Genomic DNA, 24,658 nt, shown 5'->3' with positions numbered 1-24,658 from the left:
CAAGTTCCTGTTTAACAAGAATGTAAATATGTTTAAAAAGTTTCTGTTCCACTAGCACACTGAGATGGACACCGTGGTCGGGTTAGACAAGACAATCATTCGGTTTAGTTAAACATGCACATGCAAACTCTAACACAGACTCGCTGGGAGGCATCAGCGCTAACCACCGAGCTGCTGTGTTTCCCTATTGCAATAAATTAAATTAAACTGGGATTCATCACACAGTCATATCAACCTCACAAAATGTAAAGAACTGCAACAACATCATAATGTAATAAAGATATTCAATTACTGCTTTTGAAGCTGGACAGTTCTATTAATGATGACTGAAATATAATAATATATTATGGGCAACATGTTGACAGCGCTAACTTATGAAAAGTAAAGATAAAACGTGATGAGACTCGATCGGACTCACTTAGTGTCTTACATGTGCATCCTGTGATGAGCTCACGCTGCGAAGAGTCAGTCACGGTCTGTGTTGGAGGAAGTTCATTAGCTGAGTAATATGAACTGTGTGTTTCACTAGGAGGGGTAATTAATTCTGTAATGCTAGTTTCTTTTCATTCAAGGCAGGAAAGTGTTATGTTACAATCACCGTGCACACACTCCTCCTCCCCCTTTGGGTCTCGTGTGTTTGGCCACCCAGAATATCTCCATGTTAGACTATACCGTTGACTCTCCAGGGTGCTTACTGCATGTGATTGAGCGATGTGAGGTTAGACTGAAGCATCTATTAAATTCTCCTCTTCTTCAGATGTTATTATAGAGAACACCAGGCTCTCTTTTCTGCGGTCTGTGTCTGTCCAATTCATTCAAGAATGATATGCATTCCTCAGACGCTTACAACTAGCCGCAATCCAAGCCAAGCGGAGCAGGTTGCACTGCCAAAGGCAAGAATTCTAGTAAAGTGGATGCACTTATTGGATACCGGTTTAGTGAAAATAATGATAAAAAAAAAAAAAAGCCATATAAGACAAAATACCACAGTAGCAAATACAGGAACATATTACTTGGCAGAGAGACAAGTACATTTTTCTTTCTAATAAAACAAGGGTCCACAGCTGCTTCAGGTTTGTCCCATTTCTGACCATTTGCAGTAAGAGCCCCTTCATGATGTCTGTAACAGAAGACAAACCAAATAACTTCTGAGTCAACACAACCCTGATCCATCCTGCAGTTCGAAAGCAAATAAACACGGGCTCACGCAAGGTAGCTCTGGCGAATCCACTCAGGAATTTCAAATACTCTTGAATTTATTTTCCATGAGGTCTTTGGAGCAATCAAAGGGGTCAATTTTGCTTGGAAAGAGAAAAGTATTAGGTAAATATTTTCAGGGAAGCTGGTCATATTTGAAATGAAATGGCTTCCCTCTTCACCCCTGCCCTCTGTTTTCAAATCTGACCACATGCGCAAAGTTGCGCCCGAGACACAGATACGTACTCAAAACGGCTTTTCTTTAGACACAGTCCAGTTTTTTTTTTTTTTTGTAATGACCAGTGCGGCCTTCCCCGCCGCCAAACCAACTGACACGCTTGTTTATTTTTCCCATGCCCACTTGAAATTCCAACATTTCCCTGCAGCTGAAAAGGCCTGTGTGCGCCTGGCCGGGGGAGGACAAAAAAAGGTAGAAAAATATCAACAAGTCGACATTTACATCAGAACAAAAACAAACAAACCCAACAGAAAGGAGCTGCTAAGGAGGTCCGACGCAGAAATCCTTCTCATGTGGCTTCAGGCAACCTGCCAGACAAATCTAATATGGATTTATATACAAAGAAAGTGCTTAGTTTAACATAATGAATATTTAATCATGCATGGACCCTGTAAAGCAATTTTGCAGAAATAATTGAAAGCAGACTTTGTCTCGAGGCTTGGGGGGGGGGGGACAAAAAAAAAAAAACACACACAAAAAAAAAAAAAAAACAGCTAAACTGTTGACCCAAAGGAGCCCAAAAATCTCACGCTGGATTAAATGTCGACACTGCTGGCATACACTCTGATAAATGAGGTTAGGAATCTGGGTTGGAATCAGCGGGTGTTAAATCTGCTGATTCTGTCAGGGCGAGAGAACACACGGACGCCTGGCTCTGCGCATAACACACGCACACGCGTTGGGCAGCTTCCTCCCACAACCCCTCGGCTGTCTTCGGATCGTTTTACGCTGTTTGCATACTTCTTTATTCAGCGAGATACGAGCGCGCCAAGGTAAAAAGACCAAATGCAAAACTTCCTGCACGATATTCAAATGAACCGTCTTGTGCAAGGCTCACTGAATGTGACCCAACACCAACTGTCTGTTGTGCTATTAGTTGATGTTTTGTTAGCTTGCACCAACTTCCCATTTTTCCGAATGAAAACATCCAGCGGTAGCACTGATGCGAGCACACATGGAAATGCGTTGTAACAGAAGATGAGAATCGGATGCATTTTTTTATTTTTTATTTTTTTCCCCAGCACCACCAAAAGAAACTTAATTAATCATGAATAAAGCCAATCCCTGCCAACGCCAGGGGGCCAAAAAACTGGAGATGAAATGAAATCCATCAAATAAGCGACCATCACACGAGATGCTTTGAAAAAAAGCACGTCATGTCAAATTCTCTCCTTAGTGAATATTAGCTCTCATAATATTATTAACAAAGAGACTGTGGTGATAACTGCACAGTTTCAGGTCACAGGAAAAAAAAAAAAAAAAACAAGAAAAGGCTAAAGTTGTATAAGGGAGGGGAGGACACATAAGCGGATTTGAGGGAAAGTGTTCACTTATGCAAAATAAAACAGGTTATCAGGACTATTTGGTGATTCCCTGGCACCCTTAATAAATCAGCTTAGGGTGCGGCCTAACGGCTTCATTCACCCCACAAATCTCTGCACTGCAATAACATGCGCCAGCGAGCACAGATTAATTTAATAACTCTTTAATATTCTCCATGAAAAAGAACAGGAGACCAACGAGTCAGAAGCATATGGGGAGGGTGGTGAAGGGGCCTATCTGTGGAATAGGATACTGGTGCAGCAACAGATTGAATATTACGTAATGATGTCATTTATATTCCATTCGAAGTGCAAGCTTCCCAGACTGGGGACTCAAACATAGCTGGGGATTTGCCTGCGATAGAGTGTAATATTGAGTTTATGCGTATAGTCGTCATGAATGCACACAAAGGTGTTTTTTCTGATTCTCTGTACGTGTCTAGATGTAACAACTAAAAAGTGGTATTTCACATTAACAAAATAGCTCGTATGGTTCACCAATCTGTTTGAGTATTGATGTTAGCCTCCCCTCCAAACACCCTTTGACACGACCTGCAAATAACGCAGACAAATAAAGAAAGGTTTGCCTTAAATCACTTCATCTGACAAATGTGGATCTGAAAAAGGTAAGATTACAATTTCTCACACGAAAGAAGTCGATTTAAGGACACACAAAACAAAAAGAGAGAATTTTGTCTTTTCTGCAGTACGTCTACCTCACAATCCCTTGTTATTTATCAGATCTTAAACTAAAATAAGGTTGTTTAGTTGTAGCTCATGAAAATATGGCTTTAGACGGAGGTCGTTCTCCATATTTGTTCCAAATTGATTGGCTACTAATAACATCAGAGGCATTTTCATGAGCAGATTTACTATCAGACCTCAAAGATGAACACAATGCTGTGTTTCAAAATAGCAAAAACAGTATAAACGGCATAACTTACGTTTGTTAAATCCACAATGAGCAGTTTAATTTGAAGTCCACTGGGTATTTTCAGTTGAAGATTAAATCCTAAATAATTTTAACCTTTTAACCGTTATCATTCATTTTTAAGACAATAGCTTAATTCTCTCAGAAGCCAATGTGGTAAAAATGTTAACATGTCATGAATGAACACACCAGAGATCAGCATGTTCTGCTACTAATACAGGAAACTACACACTTGTACAAGCGGCCACTTGCCACAAAATGTTAATAATTAAAAAAAAATACAAAAGTAGGCTTGTTAAAGTAACAGATAAACAGCTACAGGTTTGCAGATTCTTAATCCACGTCACTGATTAAAGAAGCTGATGATGTCTACTAAAGCTGGTGCTAGCAGCTGGGGAGTGCACACCTCTGTTTCCTGTTAATGTGAGATGCTATTGTTGTGTTGTCTCAACCGACAACTGCATCTCACAGCAAAAGACTCACTACTTTCAGCCATTTTCATAAATCCAAATCATCTCCAAATCACTGCAGGTGCGTCGTTAACGCTGACACGATCCCCTCGTCGTTTATGTTTGATACTCCTCATAAATTATTCATCTGTTTATTAAGATTATTGTGGGGAGAGTTTTTTAATGATTATTTTCTCACATGCGGCAACAGATCCCTACATGTCTGCTTCCCGCTCTGCGTTAAAAAAAAAAAGATACATCTCCTGTAATCGGCAAAACGGGGCTTATCAATATGACACGTCTGCATCGGAAACAAGTGTTGAACACATCAGATGGCAAAGTGGTGCGAGGGGTGGAGGTGAAGCTTGGAGAGAATAAACAGAGCTCGCAGACGCTGTAATGAGAATTTGCTCCATTTGGCAGTAGCCCGCAGCAAAGGTCTCCCATCTGTTTCCTATTGGAAAAGGAGTCAACAGTTCGCGGGAGGAGGGGTGAGGGGGGGTGAGGGGTGAGGGGGGGGGGGGCATGAAAAGGGAAATGCATGAAGGAGCGGACCGCAGTGGCATCTGCTGGCAGGAGATCATAATAACACAGGGAGGTGTGTGAATATAGAGACTTCCCTTTGATGAGAAAATGAATGAAGTTATAAAGCACTCAACAGTGACAGCAGAAAGAATTTAACTTCATGTTTAAAAGGACAATTAAAAGGCATGTTAGTTGAATGTTTGTGTAAAACTAGTAGGTTTTATATGCAGGAAGTTGTAGGCAGATTTAGGGGGAGATGTCGGCTATGCTTGTTTTTGTGGAAAAGATGAGATATTTAACAGATTATTACACTTCCAACAAACAAGGCAACTCATTTCCTCGCATCATTCATGTTCTGTCCTTATATTCAGAGGGAGACAACATTTCCAGCATCAAGCTCAAGAGACAAACATGAACATATTACAATATTTGTAAAGTTTCATGAAGAACAGGAGAAAAGAATCCCGGCTTTAACTTGTGAGGGCTTTAGCGTCTGATGTTTTAATTATCTCAGAAGGACGCGGAATAGTCTCCGCTTTGTCCTTCTGTTCACTTTCTCAGAGGAACATGGGAGTTGGCTGACAGTGACAAAAGATTTGTTTGCATATCAAGTGACGGTCGTTTGTGCAGGAAGATTAAACACTAAGGTCAATGTTGAACCTGTAAAAGCACTTGACAAAGAATGGCATTACAGTTGTTATTAATGTGTGTGTTTAAACCGGGTACACACACTCATGTTTAGTGTGTGTGTGTGTGTATGTATTAAAGGGGTGTGAGAGGCTTTTAGCAAGATCAACAAGCAAAGCGGGTAAACAGGCTCAACAGTGGCTATCACTGTGGAGGATGTTATAGCTTTACCTAGCACACAAGCCCTGCCTTTAACTTTCAAACTGTGGAAACAAGATACAAGGGGACTTTCACAGGCCACACAAAGCCTTATCTCAGCTGCTGTCAGTACCGCACAAACATTCTGTGTGTACACATTTTTTAGACTGACGTTAATCCCGCCTTGTGAATTAGCGCGTGTTTGTCTTTCTTCCGATTACTGTTGCTAATTCACATACACTCTACGCATTAATAGACAAACATTCTGCGCACTAGTGCTTCCACTTTACAGTCAGCCGGACGACAATAGAGGTTCTCCAGAACTACACAACACTAAGCTGAATTTGACGCCCACTTCGCCCGCATGGGGACACAAAACCACACACACACACACAGCCACTGTGATGCTGACTTGACATTATGAATACACGATGCATTTCGTTTACTCTCCTTTGAGAGCGTAATGAAGCATTTTAATGGTTATTTGTTTATTAATTAGCGTTAGGTTCAAGAGAAATATGATCACTTTAAGGCCTGGACGCATTAAATAAACCACAACAAAGGTCAACTTTGAGGCCACCAGCAGGGGGCAGTAATCTGTGGCCTGCTCATCCAAAAGGGCGAATCAGATCAAAACAAGAAGAAAAACAGATGTCAAAAATGAAACTCCTACTACACCAGTAAGCTCAAATGTTATATGTTGCCAGATAAAACAATGCAGGCAGAAGTTCCTCCAAAAGCCAAAAGGAAAAAGTATTCAGTAGCAGTTCAAACATTATATTCTCATATTTCTTCCCTGTTAGCTAAACCAGGTGCTAACTGCAATATTATTTACACATGTGACATGTTTGTTCTTGAAACAATAAATCTGTGCTGACATTCACTCAACAAAGTCTGAGCACGGACACTGAAGTCCAACCTGAAAACTAAATGGGAAACAAGATAGCCCACTAAAGCTTCAAACCAACACTGTTTACTCTTAACACACACACGCAGACGGCTGAACAAACACTCTTCGCTGACCCGAGAAGAGACACAGGAAGTACATGGAAAAAAAGCGGGAGCTGTTGAGGAAGAGGGATGTCGTTTATTTTTAGACAATGGTGGCAGAGAGTGTAATTAGGAATGACACACGGGGTTAAATCAACACATTTGGCTTTAACGCTGTTATTTTTCAACAACAAACACACACACACACAATGTCTGATCACATCTACAGATGGTCATATCTACATGCACCTCTGCAAAAAAAGCCACAGGTAAGAGACAGAAGCAGAGCTGTGAGGGGGCCGTATTTCTTTCTTAAATAATTCAAATAATAAATAATTTGTGGCTATGCCCTCTTGCCAAGATGTCGGCTGCAGAGATCAATTTGTAATCATGAGTATCTTGCTGTACCACAAAGAAATCCAAAACACAACCTTGATTTAAAACCCGGTTCACATAGAGCCCTATGTGTATACATGGGTATACTGTAAAACTTGTAATGCGGCATTACGCTTACGGCTCAACATCCTCTTCAAATTTGTTTCTCTTCAAATACGAATCTTTACCTGCACTAGTTTATTACTTTAGAGGTGGATGCGATGTTCCAGACCTTTGTAAATAACAAGGAAAGCTGCAAAATGTTCAGAAAAACTTTACCAACTAAACACCAGAGATGGCCAAAGGCATGAGCGAACTAAGCGCCACTAGGGGGCCCCCAAGAGCAATTAACAAAGAATAACTGGGTGGGTGGAGTGCTGAGGAAGAACAGAGTAACATTAAAGAAAAGAAAGATTAAGGTTGTTTACTTTTTTTACTAAAGCTTTTGCTCATAGTTACATTTACATAGTTTACATAGTTTTAAGACCTAATTACTTAACTTTATATTTGTTTCAAAGTCATTTTTATTACCTTGTTTCAAGTAACTGTTCATTTCTATCATTATTTAAGTATTTGCTTCATATTTTGTTGTTTCATTTAATTCTGTCTGTTTTGTACAGTTGAATTTGTTATTATATTTAAGTAAGTGATTTTATTTGTTGTTTCACTTAATCGCTGTTCTGGCACTAGAAATTATTTTTGCACATTGCTGTTGCAGTTGTTTTAAACAAAAATAAATAAATAAACAAAAAATTATGTTTGTATAACTGATTCAGAGCTGCAATGAGTTTATAGTAGGTGGGTGCATGATCTACAATCAATATTACTGGCAGAAAAATCGAATTGGGGCTTGGGCCAGTTAATTAATTTAACTAATACATACAAAGTATTCCTGCAGCATGGAGTTAGCAAATTAAGTATAGTAGGCTATAGTAAAACACGAAGCCTTGTTCTGGTGTTGTGTGTTGTTTGTTTCCTGTACTCACCTCCTGTGATGCCTTTAGGGACATTATTAGACGGTGGGCGGCCACAGGTGCTGCAGTTCACTATGTGGTTGATTTGAGGGCCGTTCGTCCTAGAAATCACCGGCAAGTGAACGCATGAAACGTGATATTTACCACTAGTAACATTTACACCATCTTACTTGAATATCCTGAACTTCTTTTGCACTGTAAACTACAAATTATCTTACTAGTACAAAGTAACGAGCTCACCTTCGCTCTAACAGAAAATGGGTCATTTGTTTCTCTCTTGTTCTTTTATCCTCCTCTAAAGTGTTCTCTTTAAATAAATTAATCAAACTGGTCTTTTGAGAAGTGTTGACACGTTAATTCGGGTTAGCCTGGTTAGCCTTGGGCCTAAACGTAATTAGCCTACCACAGCATAGATAGTCAGGTGCGGACTGAACCATTTGCACAAAATTGGAGGGGAGTTGGGGGTGTTTAGGTCAGAGCTGTACATTACAGAGAGTCTGGCCAACTAGGGAACGGACCCTCTGAGTCTGTGAAGGTTCTCAGCCATCCAGGCCATGGTAATCCAAAAAAGCGTTGAATAAACTGAACTTGTAGAATTTCTTGAAGACGTTTCGTCACTCATCCGAGTAGCTTGTTTATCTAGTTTCCGAGTAGCTAGTTTATCAGAACTGAAGAAGCTACTCAGATGAGTGGCGAAACGTCTTCAAGAAATTCTGCAAGTCCAGCTGACCTTATTCAACGCTTTTTTGGACCCTCTGAGCTATCCCGCTATGCTGATTGGTTCTGAGCTGGTCACGTGTTTCATAGGCGCCATGTTAGATGCATCACACCAATATTCACCCATAGAAGTGGCAATAACAGAGAATTAAATTGGATATATAGTCACAGTCCTCAGCCTACAGTTGCAGCACACAATCATGAAAACACGGGGGAAACTTAACCATTTCCCCAGTAAACAAAAATGGAGAAAGTTATGGGAGGAGAAGATTAAAAGGAAGAACTGGATGTCAATATCTCTCTTTTACGTTAGATTGATGTTAAGAGTTTATGTGAGAAAATAAAGTCATACCATTTTTAATGTATACCTTGAGCTCCAAAATGCCCAACGCCAAATGAATTAAGTTTAAAGTCAACCAGGACTTATGATATGCTAGCTAGTTAACTAGACTAAAAATAGCTTCGAAAAATAGCAGCTATCGTCATATATACTGTGAAACCCATGTGTGCATGTAATTTATGTCCATGTAGATAGACAAATGTAATTGACACATAACTTTGCCTCGGTTACTACTAACTTCTTATGGCTAGCATGCTAATGTTATGATAATAATACTAACAATAATACTAAATAACAGTAACACTAGTTTAATTTTCGCTGTTTCTGAGTGTTTATAATTTCTGAGTAATTACTGATCTGAGTAATTTCAAACTTTTAACTACGATGGATGAACATGGGAGACTAATCACAGCTCCATGACTGATGAGGTGATTGGGCCACAAAGCATTTTACAGGCTCATTTAAGATATTTAAAGTAAGTAGATGCTGGAATATTTAAGTGAGGTCCTTTTACATATTGGCAGACGATGGCAATAACATTTTTAGGCCCATTAATGGTGAAAATAAGACATTTATTTCAACATAGCACAACAGTCCCATAGGGTAGAATCTTCCTTCTGATATATCTAATGGTGCCCAAGATTTGAGTTGGTGAGACTCTCTCTCATATACGTCTCCGGTTGAGGTCAAGGCATGGGCAGTTCCTATTTGGCGTCACCATGGTTACGGTAGTTACAGCACCTCAGTAGTTGCTTGGTTCAAATCATGTGTCATTTGATTTACAAATTAAAATCCAAATTCAAAACACTTGAGCAATGACTTGCAGGTGTTGTCTGCATCCCAACCAGGAAGCAGAGGGGTGGCAGCATCGTGTTATCGGGGTGCATTGCTGCTGAAAGGACTGTTGAACTCTTTAAAGAAAACAGATGGCCTTGTGAGGAATTACCCATTGATCTATTGAAACGATATCAGTCATGAAGTTGAAGCTTAGTCACACAGAGGCCTTCCAAATGGACCGTGAGCCAAAACATACATTACAAAGCCAAGATATTGGACTCACCATCACAAAGCTCTGACCTCAATCCACCATAATATTTGAGGATAGAACTGAATAAATGTATTCAAGCAAGGAGGCCTACAAACCAGACACGTGACACATAATGGCCATATAATTGTATGGCACATTATTGCAGACCAGCGCCTCTCCAAGGGGGAGTCTCTTGCAACCTGTTGCCATGTGTGCCCCAGATTAGCGCCTGGCCATCAACATGATGTAAAAGAAAATGTGAAAAAGTGCTGTTGTTTAATTGTGTTTCCAAGCCCCCTTTTTCCATTACACTTTTTGTAGGTGTTCTCATCAGTGAACAGGTTTCAGCATGGGCAACACAGCCACAGCCACCACAAACTGGGATGAACTGTGTGCTCTGACACCTTTCTATCAGAACCAGCATAAACTTTTCAGCAATTTGGGCTGCAGTAGCTTATCTATTGTACTGACAGAATGCAGATGAGGACTGCCCCATAAGACCTGCTGGTTTGGGGCAAAACATTCAAACACGAAGAAATTAAATAATACTCTATCATAGCAGCCAAGAATGATGATGTTCATTGATAACTGGTAGACTTTTTAATGTCTAAATTACTGTTAGTACTCCCCTGAGCCCAAATGATCACATGTCATTTCCATCAGTAAATACTTGCCCTGTAAGGTCTATCCATCCATGATGGATGCATAATGAAATGAAGCATGAATCGATGTAAGTAGCTGTCTTCCTTGGTCGCAAGTGCAGTACACACTACGCATGCATACAAACAAAACTCTACAGAAATTAGTATTTCTCCATAAATTGTATGTCTCCAGCCATGCAGTAAACACACTTACAGATGCAGCAGGTCTGCCCGCCTCCTAATGCACTTCCCACCAGATTAATCTGATTTCATACATATTGCACTGATGAGTCAGTGACATAATTGAACAAGTTGCTAAAAGTCGAGATTCTTTCTCTCCTTTTATGTCTTTGATCTCTGTTCTGTTCCTAATCACTTTCTAGAAGTTTCTTTGCAGACACCCATCAGAACGGCTGAGTTAGGCTTGAGCAACGAACGTCACGTGGCTCCAGATTCACTTTTTCGGTAAATAAATTAATATCACAAGAACTTGAACCAAACGCATTGTGGTCCCCCTCATTGTGTCTCTTTGTGTTTTACTGGGGCCACTAGACATGTTCAGTGGCAGCTCTTGAAAGAAAACTGAAGCATTTGACAGGTGAAATAATAACCACGTGTTACCAGCAGGTTGTGCTAAATGAGCACTGCTTAGATCCACTCAATACTGATAGATTGAAGACAGACGGTTTCACCACAGACTGAAGATGTGCAAAGACTTATCACTTCCTGACACTTCTTGAAGATGGCAACAAAAAAAGCGCCAAGTGGAACACAAAGACCTCCACAATGACATAATGACAAAAAACATACAAAGTGATCACACAGAGACATAAAGATGTTCAACACACCTAGAAAAAGACAACAAATGACTACAAAAGTGACCAGACAAATGACACAAAATGCCCCCAAAGATGAACAAAGAGGCTATATACTGCAAAGGTAAATAAAACAACCTACACAGACACACAAAATCTCCAAAAAGTTGTACAAAACAACTAAAACAAACAAAACGACAACAACGATGTAAAAAAAAATTTAAATAAATAACCAAAATGAATGCTTTACAATACAAAGAGGGATAAATGGATTAAAGACAGATATAAAAAGTCATAAAGACCCATAAAGCCCCATAAATCCCATGCTGCCTGAAGTCACTGACAACTGTGCTGCTGAATGACAAGAACGAAACCTATCTGTGTGTTAACCACGCCTTTTTAACTTAGACCACATATAACTGTAACCGAAATTCATGTTGCAGGAAAGGAAACGAAAGCAAAACCATAATATCTGTTTATAGAATTTCCTGTTGAAACTTGGGGTCTTTATTTGAAGCAAAGGAATACTCAGCCAACATTGTTGGAGGAAGCCAGAGAGAGGTACGTGAACAGGACACACCTTTAAAATGTCTAGATTTTTTAAAGTACTCTGCATGGATGTGTTCAGATTTTTGATTTATAAAAACATATTTATGTTGCTGTTTGCTGGACCACAACACCACATGTTTCAACTGTAATTTTAGAAGCATCAATAGTATCTAGTATTTTTTTAAAAGGCCAGAATTGGAAAACTATGAACCAATTCATACCACTGAAATGAAGTAAAGTTATTGGTTTTGGTCGTAGTAGTATTTTGAAAAGTATTTCGTGTTTACAATGCAAATTAGATGAGCAACTGAGATGGGGAGAATGTGAATGTCAAACCGTAGCATGTTAACATTCAGGACAGGCCTCTGTGTGATATGCTTCTTTTTTCAAAAGTTTTAATTTTCATGGAGACTATCAAAAAGAAAAAAGACAGTCTGCACATTGTTTCAATGCATTTATTTATTATATATTTAGCACTTTAAATGGGAGGAAGCCGTAGTGCGCGGACTCTACTTTTTCTTCCTGATGATTGATTTTCAGTTCGGCACCTATTTACTTTGGATGTCTGTTGCTGCTCTGCTCTCTATTGAAAATTAGGATAAGTGAATTAGAGCAGCTATTGTTACTCTTTTGATAGAGATGAGGTAAAGGTGCTAAGCTAGGTAAACACATTCAGAACATCACATGATCCAGATATAGTGCAAATTGTTTATGTTTCCGTATAGAAATGATTGCAAACATAAGCCTATTTTAACCTATTAGTAAATATCACATTATTTCTGTTTCATTTGTTTGATTGATTCGCTTTGTCTGCTTTCTGGAGTTCTGTGAAAATCTGCCAATGTTTTAAATCATTTTTATACAGAAAATCCTGAGGGGAGCAAAAACAGTAAATGTAAAAATCTGTGATTTTCATTCCTGCCATGCTGTAATGTGCCATTATTTTACACTTTAAATCATAATTAACATCTTTCCTGCAGGGACATCAACATGAGCTACAGGTCACAGTATCAGTGGGCTGAAGATGACTTTCTGCCAGTAGGGGCAGTTCGGATGACCCGACAACCAGATAATAATAAAACATATGTCATGTACCATGGAACCACTAGTGCCAATGCTCAGAAAATCTTGGCCTCTGGCTTCCGTCAGTCGGCAGATGGCATGCTTGGTCGAGGTGTCTACCTCAGCAGAGATCTGCAGAAAGCGAGCCGCTATCCTATTGATCACCCTGAGAATGACAGGGTCGTCATTAGGGTTTCGGTCAACGTGGGAAAAGTGATTGTCATCAATCGTCAATACCACCCAAATCAGAAGAATTGGCATGACTACGGATACGACACTGCCTGGGTGCCACCCAACTGTGGAATGGTGCCGAGCGGTTTGGAGGAGAATTGTGTCTGGGATCCCAAACGAATCCAGATCCAGAGTTTCATTCAAACCAACCCCAACCTATGGATCTGGTGCACACGGCTACATGTAAACTCATTGAGCGGTTATTGATTCATTTTGTATGTTCAGATATATTTTTATATATTTGGATAATGAATAAATGAAATCTATTTTTAAAACTGTATCTTTGTAACATGGAAAATAAACAAGTCAGAAATCTGAGTTGAAGTGTCTGCTGTCATTCTGATACAATGAAGGTGAAATAAAATAATGAAAAGATCAGATCCCCACCTGCCATGTACAGTAGTTCATTAAAATGGTCTGTGTTTGCACTTGCAGTGTATTAATATACTAATTACCAACACATACAATGTAGAAGGGTTGTGCGTCTGAAGGGACTAACAGTGTCGACCTGGATGATTGAGAACCTTCACAGACGTACTCCACCCATGCAGTAAACACCGTTATAGATGCAGCAGGTCTGCTCTCCTCCTAATACACTTCCCACCAGATTAATCTGATTTCATACGTATTACAGTGATGATGAGTCAGCGATATAATGGAACAAGTAGATAAAAATAAAGATACTTTCCTCCCCTTTTACTGCTTTTCCTCTGTTGCTGTACTCATCTCCTTCTAGAGGTTTCTTTACAGACATCTTCAGAAAAGGCAGAGTCACGTTCTGAGACCTCGAGAAACAAGTGTCACGTAGCTCCTGATTCACCTTTTTGGTAAATAAATTAATATCACGAGAACTTGACCAAACACGCTGTTAACAAAGGTGGTCCTCTCAATGTGTCCATGTGTTTTTTTGTGGGGGCCCTTGCATTAGACATGTTCAGTGGCAGCTCTTTAAAGAAAACTGAAGCATTTGACAGGTGAAATAATGACCACATATCCATTCAAAACTGATAGATTAAAGACATTTCCTGACACTTCTTGAAGATGTTACTGAGGCAACAAAATGACGCCAAGTGGAACACAAAGAACTCCACAATGACATAATGAAAAAAACATACAAAGTGATCACACAGAGACATGAAGATGTTCAACTTACCTAGAAAAGGACCACTAATCGCTACAACAGTGACCAAACAAATGACACAAAGATGAGGCTACATACCACAAAAATGAATAAAACAAACCACACAGACACAGAAAATGTCCAAAAAATAAACAAAATGCCAACAAAGATGTAAACAACCAAAATTAATGCAAAGAGGGGTAAATGGAATAAAGTCATAAAGATCCACAATATAGATGGATGCAAATGATTGACAAAGTGCCCAATGAGAATCAGTCTAGTGCCAAATGGACTATGACACCAGCCAGCATGACCCACATGGACATGAAAGCATGCAGGCAGCAACACAATGAAAACCTAAACACACAGAGCAGAAGTGTGTTTGTATGGGTGCTCCTAGGTGCCCATTTACCTGTAAGGAGCGCATCTTTTGATTAACTGGGATGCAGCTCATCTGCCACTATGCATGAACATCTGGGCAACATTATAACTCTTCTACTCATGTTCAGGCATCCAGCAGTTGACACTTGTATTGCTCTCCTTTTTGTTGTTATTTTTTGCAGCTTTCTCTTGTTGTTTTTTCCAGCAGAAAAATTGAGGCAACACCGGGAAAGCCCCATAAATCCCGTGCTGTCTGAAGTCACTGATAACTGTGTTGCTGGATGGCAAGAACGAAACCTATGTCTATGTTAACCACGCCTTTGCAAATTAGACTACAGTGATGATTCAGTACTCTGCAGGATATGCTACTTTAACCCTTTATAGGGCACTCATTAAAATACTTCAACCCTACAGTGTTATTGTAGGCCATAACTAGCCCAGTGATATAACAGAGCTGCCAACAGTCAACTCCCATTCGGTCACTGTTGAAGTTTGAGGTCTTTATTTGAAGTGAATTGAAACTCAGTTAACATTGTTGAAGGAATCCAGAGTGAGGTACGTAAACAGGATGCACTTTTAAAATGTCTATAATTTTTTTTAACCTATTTTTTTATTTGATAAATACATATATATAAGCACAAACTTGAAAACAGCCAAGGAGATGTATGTTATATACAGTTACGCTTGCTTGTAATTTTTGAAATTGAAAGTCTTTTCTTTTTTTTTCCTTTCATGTTGAATATATCTTTGTAAATATCAGTCCGTATTCTTGTACTTGTACGTCATATTTCCCCTAGACCAAATCTCGTCTCCATTCTGTTAGCCTTGATCAGCATTCTCTTAGGTAGGAGTACTTTTCAAGTGAAAGAAAGACAACAGTACATAGTATGTGTAATTTACAAGTAACAAAATCAACAGTACAGAGTATGTGTACTTTACAAGTGAGAAAATCAACAGTACAGAGTATGTGTACTTTACGACGTGGAAAAAAACAACTGTACAAAGTACGAATACTTTGCAAGTGAGAAAAAAGGCGCTCCAAAGAAAAAAAAAAGGTGGAGGAGATTAGAGTTTTGGCATTGCTTGTTTTAATAATGACCATCTTTTATCAAACAAGTCTGTTTTCAACTGTAGTCTTGCTGTGATTTTCTCCACGATAAACACATTTTTTTTTTACCTTGTCTCTCCATTGTGTTATACTTGGAGGCTGTGGTTTCAACCAGGAAGCTGTTATTATCTTTTTTGCAATCAGCAGCAGGATTCTTAGTAAACATTTAGAGGTCTTGTCTGGCATACTGTCAGGAGTTATACCCAAAATGTACAGTGCCGGTTCCATAGGGAAATTAATACCCATAATCTGTTTAATTTCCTTCTGAATATTCTCACAGAAATCTTTTATTTTTGGGCAGTCCCAGAATATATGGGTGGTATCACCCACCGCTCCACACTCCTTCCAGCATAGATCAGTTGTTTTGCTATATTTTGAAGTAATAAACAGGGTGTTGAACTAGCGCATTTTCACTTTCCAATGGAATTCCCTCCATCTTGGGCTATTAGTTAGTTTGTGTCCCTCTTTAAATGTTTCCTCCCATTCTTCTTCTGATATTATGATGTTGGCTTCCAGCTTCCATTTTTCTTTGATGTCATAGTTGTTATCATTAGATTCATGTTGTAGTACTTTATAGATTTTTGATATAACCCCTTTTTTTGACTTGTCCCCTGAAAATGACCACAACACTTCCTCTAACTTAGATGGTGTCTTACAAACGTTCTCCCATTCCTGGTGTTTTTGCAGATAATCTCTCAGCTGTAAGAATTTGTAACAGTCATTAGCTGGTAAGTTAAATTCTTTTTGGAGTTGTGTGAATGATTTCAATGTATGTCCCAGTGCTAAGTCTGGGTAATTTGCTATTTTAGTAGCCCTGCCTACAGAATTCGACAGTTTCAGCTTCTTTCGTACTGCTGACCAAATTTTCATTGTTCCCCTGATCCACTCATTACCCATTCTGAGTCTCCTCTGAGCCTCTTCATTCAGGGTGTTTTTAGTACATGATATAAGATGCAATGTTCTCCTGATATTATTAGCCCCCTGTCTAAATTTCTATATATTTTTTTAAAAGTACTCTGTGTATGAGGGTGTGTTCAGACTTTTGACTTATAATCCAGATTTATATTACTGTTTGCAGGACTGCATGTTTCAACTGTGTTTTTAGAACCACCAAAGCTATCTATTATTTTTCATAAGGTCAGTGTTGGAAAGCTATGAACTAATTCATACAACTGAAATGAAGCAAAGTTATTGGTTTCAGTCGTAGTAGTTGGTGGCACTGCTTTCGTTTTTCTTCCTGATGACTTTATTGTCGGTCTGGCACCTGTTTACTTTGGATGTGCGTGGCTGCTTAGCTCTCTATTTAACATCAAGATTAAGGAATTTACCATATATGGTTCCTTGGCCTGGTAAACAAATGTAAACATATAGTTAGAGCATTAGAACATAAGTATTGATTCAGGCATTTGAAGTGGACCTTTTACACCACATTTGATGTAGTAATGTTTCCTTGATCTTTTCTCATTGGCTGAATAAAGATCACATGCTTCTAATTTAACGCAATTTAATATGTGCGTCATAGTTACCATATATGGTTCCTTGCCCATAAAGGATTAAGTAGTAAAACGCAGCTTCCTTATTCTTATGACCATAACCAGTCCAGCGATATAACGGGGCAGTCAACAGTCAGCTCCCATTCCTGGTAGATGACTGTGTAACATGAACGCTGTATTTTCACTGTTGATCAGGACCACAAAAAAATCTCAACTAAAAAAGCTGTTGAGTAAATCCTTCCAAAGGAGCAAGAACAACTATTGTTTCTCTTTTGAAAGAGATGAGCTAAAGGTGCTAAGCTTGGTAAACACATCAGAACATCAGATGATCTACTTACAGTACAGTTTAACATATGCAGCGCAAACCTTTATTTTTCGGCATGAAAAATATTGCAAATATAAGCTTATTTTAACCCAATCCCTATTACTTGTTTATCTAGGACAATTAGTAAATATTACAATATTATTATTTCTATTTCATTTGTTGCTTCTCTGTGTCTGCTTTCTGGATGTGTGTGAAAATCTGATGTTTTAGGTAACTTTCATGCAGAAATGCCGAAAATTCTGAGGGGGAAAGACAGCGAATGAAAGATTGCTAATTTTCATTCCCATCATGTTGTTATTTGCAGTTATTTTACACCTTAAATCATAATAAACATCTTTTCTGCAGGGACATCAACATGAGCTACGGGTCACAGTATCAGTGGGCTGAAGATGACTTTCAGTCAGTAGGGGCAGTTCGGATGGTTCAACAACCAGATAATAACAAAACATATGTCATGTACCATGGAACCACTAGTGCCAATGCTCAGAAAATCTTGGCCTCTGGCTTTCAACGGTCGGCAGATGGCATGCTTGGTCGAGGTGTCTACCTCAGCAGAGATCTGCAGAAAGCGAGCCGCTATCCTATTGATCACCCTGAGAATGACAGGGTCGTCATTAGGGTTCTGGTCAACGTGGGAAAAGTGATTGCCATCAATCGTCAATACCACCCAAATCAGAAGAATTGGCATGACCACGGATACGACACTGCCTGGGTGCCACCCAACTGTGGAATGGTGAAGAGTGGTTTGGAGGAGAATTGTGTCTGGGATCCCAGACGAATCCAGATCCAGAGTATCATCAAACCAATCCCAAACCAGCAGTCCTCTGGATTTGTTGCACAAGGCTACACGTAAGACATGGTAGAAGGGAAACTGAGATGGGAAAAATGTAAATGTACCTGTCAAACCATAGCATGTTAACATTCAGGACAGAGCTACACTACATGACATACTACTTTTACTTTTGTGAAAAATTTCAGATGTTTTAATTTTCATGGAGAAAATTAGAATTAAGGTGAAAAAAGAAAGTCCACACACTAGGGCTCACTCTTCAGGAGCATTTATTTATCATTTATTTAGCACATCCATGGATGTGGGAGGGAGCTCTAGTGTGGAGACTTTAATTTTTCTTGCGTGAGTACTCTGCTCTGTATTGAAAATTAAGATTAATGAATTTACCATTTATGGTTCCTTGGCCTGGTCAACAAATGTAAACATGTATTCAGACCATCAGAACATAACAACTGATTCAGTCACTTGAAGTGGACATTTAACACCACATTTGAACTAATAATTTTTCCTTGATCTTCTCTCAATGGCTGAATGAAAATCACATGCTTCTAAACACATGGATGCAATGTGTGTCGTAGTAACCATATATGGCTCCTTATCCCATAAAGGATTAAGTCGTAAAACACAGCTTCCTTATTCTTATCATCATAACCAGTCCAGTGATATAGCAGGGCTGTTTTCCCTATTTATAGCAATTGGCCACAAAAAATAGCAGAATTCATACATCTAAGAATAGCTGTAAAAATATGTATAAACAGTATAGCAAGAACAGCTATTGTTTCTTTTTTGACAGAGATGAGCTAAAGGTGCTACGCTAGACTAAACACATTTAGAACATCACATGATCCACATGCAGTAGAGTTTAAAAGTATGAAAAGTATGAAAGATTCAGAATTTTTATTCCTATCATGTTGTTATTTGCAGTTATTTTGCATCAATAAATCATAATTCATAAAATCTTTTCTGCAGGCACATCAATATGAGCTACGGGTCACAGCATCAGTGGGCTGAAGATGACTTTCAGTCAGTAGGGGCAGTTCGGATGTTCCAACAACCAGATAATAACAACACATATGTCATGTACCATGGAACCACTAGTGCCAATGCTCTGAAAATCTTGGCCTCTGGCTTTCAACGGTCGGCAGATGGCATGCTTGGTCCTGGTGTCTACCTCAGCAGAGATCTGCAGAAAGCGAGCCGCTATCCCATTGATCACCCTGAGAATGACAGGGCCGTCATTAGGGTTCTGGTCAACGTGGGAAAAGTGATTGCCATCAATCGTCAACACCATCCACATCAGAAGAATTGGCATGACTACGGATACGACACTGCCTGGGTGCCACCCAACTGTGGAATGGTGAAGAGCGGCTTGGAGGAGGATTGTGTCTGGGATCCCAAACGAATCCAGATCCAGAGTATCATCAAACCAATTCGAACCCAGCACTACTCTGGATCTGGTGCACAAAGCTACATGTAAACTCCATGAGCAGTTACTGATTCATTTTGTATGTTCAGATATATTTTTATATATTTGGATAATGAATAAATGACAGTCAGTCTATTTTAAAACTGTATCTTTGTAACATGGAAAATAAACAAGTCAGAAATCTGAGTTGAAGTGTCTGCTGTCATTCTGATATAATGAAGGTGAAAGAAAATAATGAAAAGATCAGATCCCTACCTGCCATGTACAGTGTAATTCATTAAAATGGTCTGTGTTTGCACTTGCAGTGTATTAATATACTAATTACCAACACATATGTATAGATTTTGGGGCCCCATGGTCATGACATTAATGGAAAACTAAGAAGGCTTTTATTCAAATTGCCATCAGATCAATGTAGAAGGGTTGTGCGTCTGAAGGGACTAACAGTGTCGACCTGGATGATTGAGAACCTTCACAGACGTACTCCACCCATGCAATAAACACCGTTATAGATGCAGCAGGTCTGCTCTCCTCCTAATACACTTCCCACTAGATTAATCTGATTTCATACGTATTACAGTGATGATGAGTCAGCGATATAATGGAACAAGTAGATAAAAATAAAGATACTTTCTTCCCCTTTTACTGCTTTTCCTCTGTTGCTGTACTCATCTCCTTCTAGAGGTTTCTTTACAGACATCTTCAGAAAAGGCAGAGTCACGTTCTGAGACCTCGAGAAACAAGTGTCACGTAGCTCCTGATTCACCTTTTTGGTAAATAAATTAATATCACGAGAACTTGACCAAACACGCTGTTAACAAAGGTGGTCCTCTCAATGTGTCCATGTGTTTTTTTGTGGGGGCCCTTGCATTAGACATGTTCAGTGGCAGCTCTTTAAAGAAAACTGAAGCATTTGACAGGTGAAATAATGACCACATATCCATTCAAAACTGATAGATTAAAGACACTTCCTGACACTTTTTGAAGATGGTACTGAGGCAACAAAATGACGCCAAGTGGAACACAAAGAACTCCACAATGACATAATGAAAAAAACATACAAAGTGATCACACAGAGACATGAAGATGTTCAACTCACCTAGAAAAGGACCACTAATCGCTACAACAGTGACCAAACAAATGACACAAAGATGAGGCTACATACCACAAAAATGAATAAAACAAACCACACAGACACAGAAAATGTCCAAAAAATAAACAAAATGACAACAAAGATGTAAACAACCAAAATTAATGCAAAGAGGGGTAAATGGAATAAAGTCATAAAGATCCACAATATAGATGGATGCAAATGATTAACAAAGTGCCCAATGAGAATCAGTCTAGTGCCAAATGGACTATGACACCAGCCAGCATGACCCACATGGACATGAAAGCATGCAGGCAGCAACACAATGAAAACCTAAACACACAGAGCAGAAGTGTGTTTGTATGGGCACTCCTTGTTGCCCATTTCCTGTAAGCAGTGCGTCTTGCGATTAACTGAGATGCAGCTCATCTGCCACTATACATGAACATCTGGGCAACATTATAACTCTTCTTCTCATCTTCAGGCATCCAGCAGAAAAATTAGGGCAACACTGGGAAAGCCCCATAAATCCCGTGCTGCCTGAAGTCACTGATAACTGTGTTGCTGGGTGTCAAGAACGAAACCTATGTCTATGTTAACCACGCCTTTGCAAATTAGACCACAGCGATGATTCAGGACAGAACTCAGCAGGATATGCTACTTTAACCCTTTATCGGGCACTCATTGAAATACTTCAACTCTACAGTGTTATTGTTGGTCAGTGTTTCTCAATTCCGGTCCTCGGGACCCACTGCCCTGCATGTTTTCGATGTTTCCCTCCTCCACCACACCTGATTCAAATGATCAGCTCGTCATCAAGCTCTGCAGTGGCCTGATAAGGAGCCATTCATTTGAATCAGGTGTGTTGGAGGAGGGAAACATCGAAAACATGCAGGGCAGTGGGTCCCAAGGACCGGACTTGAGAAACACTGTTGTAGGCCATAAGAGGACTTTTTTAATTCAGTTACTTTTCAAATGTGTAGATTGTCATCAAACAGAAAATCAAAATTACCAAGAAGAAATGAAGTCCGCACACTAGGGCTCCCTCTTTACGTCCATTTATTTAGCACATCTGTGGATGTGAGAGGAAGCCCTAGTGTGGAGACTTTCGTTTTTTCTTCCTGATGATTTGAGTTTTAGTCCGGCACCTGTTTACTTTGAATTTACCAAGTATGGTTCCTTGGCCTGGTAAACTAATGTGTAAACATAGAACTTAGTACTGATTCAGGCACTTGTCAACATACATATTATCACATTAGACAACATTAGGGCCACTTCTTTGTGGTACCTAATAAAGTATTTATGTTCATTGTTCAGGCAGAAGTGGACCTCTTACACCACATTTGAGTTTTTCCTTGATCTTCTCTGATTGGCTGAATGAAAATCACATGCTTCTAAACCTCACTGAGAGGCACAGAGACGCAATTTAAATATGTGTTGAATTTATGATATGATCCTTGCCCCATAAAGAGTAATGGACAGTAGTAAACACAGTTTCCTTATTGTTAAGATCATAAATAGCCCAGTGATATAACCGAGCTGCCAGCAGTCAACTCCCATTCGGCTACTGCTGAAGCTTGAGGTCTTTACTTGGAGCAAAGTGAAACTCAATTAATATTGTTGGAGGAATCCAGAGAGAGGTACGTGAACAGGACGCACCTTTAAAATGCCTGTAATTTTAAAGTAAATATTCTCAGTACTCTGTGTATGAGGATGTGTCCAGATTTTTGATTTATAAACCAGATTTATATTACTGTTTGCAGAACCAAACAATGGCACATTTCAACTGTGTTTTTAGAACCACCAAAGCTATCTATTATTCTTCATAAGGTCAGTGTTGGAAAGCTATGAACTAATTCATACAACTGAAATGAAGCAAAGTTATTGGTTTCAGTCGTAGTAGTTGGTGGCACTGCTTTCGGTTTTCTTCCTGATGACTTTATTGTCGGTCTGGCACCTGTTTACTTTGGATGTTCGTGGCTGCTTAGCTCTCTATTGAATATCAAGATTAAGGAATTTACCATATATGGTTCCTTGGCCTGGTAAACAAATGTAAACATATAGTTAGAGCATTAGAACATAAGTATTGATTCAGGCATTTGAAGTGGACCTTTTACACCACATTTGATGTAGTAATGTTTCCTTGATCTTTTCTCATTGGCTGAATAAAGATCACATGCTTCTAATTTAACGCAATTTAATATGTGCGTCATAGTTACCATATATGGTTCCTTGCCCCATAAAGGATTAAGTAGTAAAACGCAGCTTCCTTATTCTTATGACCATAACCAGTCCAGCGATATAACGGGGCAGTCAACAGTCAGCTCCCATTCCTGGTAGATGACTGTGTAACATGAACGCTGTATTTTCACTGTTGATCAGGACCACAAAAAAATCTCAACTAAAAAAGCTGTTGAGTAAATCCTTCCAAAGGAGCAAGAACAACTATTGTTTCTCTTTTGAAAGAGATGAGCTAAAGGTGCTAAGCTAGGTAAACACATTCAGAACATCAGATGATCTACTTACAGTACAGTTTAACATATGCAGTGCAAACCTTTATTTTTCGGCATGAAAAATATTGCAAATATAAGCTTATTTTAACCCAATCCCTATTACTTGTTTATCTAGGACAATTAGTAAATATTACAATATTATTATTTCTATTTCATTTGTTGCTTCTCTGTGTCTGCTTTCTGGATGTGTGTGAAAATCTGATGTTTTAGGTAACTTTCATGCAGAAATGCCGAAAATTCTGAGGGGAGGAAAGACAGTGAATGAAAGATTGCTAATTTTCATTCCCATCATGTTGTTATTTGCAGTTATTTTACACCTTAAATCATATTAAACATCTTTTCTGCAGGGACATCAACATGAGCTATGGGTCACAGTATCAGTGGGCTGAAGATGACTTTCAGTCAGTAGGGGCAGTTCGGATGACCCGACAACCAGATAATAAAAACACATATGTCATGTACCATGGAACCACTAGTGCCAATGCTCAGAAAATCTTGGCCTCTGGCTTTCAACGGTCGGCAGATGGCATGCTTGGTCCTGGTGTCTACCTCAGCAGAGATCTCCAGAAAGCGAGCCGCTATCCCATTGATCACCCTGAGAATGACAGGGCCGTCATTAGGGTTCTGGTCAACGTGGGAAAAGTGATTGCCATCAATCGTCAATACCATCCACATCAGAAGAATTGGCATGACTACGGATACGACACTGCCTGGGTGCCACCCAACTGTGGAATGGTGAAGAGCGGCTTGGAGGAGGATTGTGTCTGGGATCCCAAACGAATCCAGATCCAGAGTATCATCAAACCAATTCGAACCCAGCACTACTCTGGATCTGGTGCACAAGGCTACATGTAAACTCCATGAGCAGTTACTGATTCATTTTGTATGTTCAGATATTGCAAACCTTTATTTTTCGGCATGAAAAATATTGCAAATATAAGCTTATTTTAACCCAATCCCTATTACTTGTTCATCCAGGACAATTATATATTACAATATTATTATTTCTATTTCATGTGTTTGATTGGTTCTCTCTGTCTGCTTTCTGGATGTGTGTGAAAATCTGATGTTTTAGGTAACTTTCATGCAGAAATGCCGAAAATTCTGAGGGGAGGAAAGACAGTGAATGAAAGATTGCTAATTTTCATTCCCATCATGTTGTTATTTGCAGTTATTTTACACCTTAAATCATAATAAACATCTT

The 24,658-nt window shown here is 39.2% G+C and overlaps 2 protein-coding genes and 1 long non-coding RNA gene across 4 annotated transcripts in view; 2 read left to right on the top strand and 1 right to left on the bottom strand.

Moving 5' to 3' along the window:
* Window positions 1-8,209, bottom strand: part of LOC125005660 — a 118,303-nt gene extending 110,094 nt beyond the window's left edge. For both annotated transcript variants that reach the window (XR_007112472.1, XR_007112471.1), the window contains exons 1-2: window positions 8,067-8,209; window positions 7,839-7,927 (exon numbers count right to left, since the gene is read on the bottom strand). This is a non-coding gene — a long non-coding RNA (uncharacterized LOC125005660). The remainder of the gene's footprint in view (window positions 1-7,838; window positions 7,928-8,066) is intronic.
* A 3,570-nt stretch (window positions 8,210-11,779) lies between these two features.
* LOC125005411 lies at window positions 11,780-18,488 on the top strand. Its single transcript, XM_047580762.1, has 3 exons — window positions 11,780-11,927; window positions 12,896-13,414; window positions 17,981-18,488. Exons 2-3 carry the CDS (start codon window positions 12,906-12,908, stop codon window positions 18,486-18,488), a joined length of 1,017 nt encoding a protein of 338 aa, XP_047436718.1. The 5' UTR covers window positions 11,780-11,927; window positions 12,896-12,905.
* Window positions 18,489-19,421: 933 nt separating this feature from the next.
* On the top strand, window positions 19,422-24,309 carry LOC125005409. The gene is made up of 2 exons (XM_047580758.1): window positions 19,422-19,855; window positions 23,840-24,309. The coding sequence occupies exons 1-2, from the start codon at window positions 19,468-19,470 to the stop codon at window positions 24,307-24,309; spliced, it is 858 nt and encodes a 285-aa protein (XP_047436714.1). The 5' UTR covers window positions 19,422-19,467.
* The last annotated feature ends 349 nt before the right edge of the window (window positions 24,310-24,658 follow it).

This window comes from Mugil cephalus, chromosome 3, assembly GCF_022458985.1.
Source record: "Mugil cephalus isolate CIBA_MC_2020 chromosome 3, CIBA_Mcephalus_1.1, whole genome shotgun sequence".
In the NCBI taxonomy this organism is placed as follows: domain Eukaryota; kingdom Metazoa; phylum Chordata; class Actinopteri; order Mugiliformes; family Mugilidae; genus Mugil; species Mugil cephalus.
This window is presented reverse-complemented; position numbering and strand designations above follow the sequence as displayed.

What these genes read in the sequence shown, in the direction of transcription:
- LOC125005409 (XM_047580758.1), top strand. Translation starts at nt 19,468, where the DNA reads ATGTTCCAACAACCAGATAATAACAACACATATGTCATGTACCATGGA. An exon ending in CCAGAGTATCATCAAACCAA is followed by an intron (nt 19,856 to 23,839) that starts TTCGAACCCAGC and finishes AGTATCAGTGGG; the next exon opens with CTGAAGATGACTTTCAGTCA.
- LOC125005411 (XM_047580762.1), top strand. Translation starts at nt 12,906, where the DNA reads ATGAGCTACAGGTCACAGTATCAGTGGGCTGAAGATGACTTTCTGCCA. An exon ending in AACTCATTGAGCGGTTATTG is followed by an intron (nt 13,415 to 17,980) that starts ATTCATTTTGTA and finishes TCTTTTCTGCAG; the next exon opens with GGACATCAACATGAGCTACG.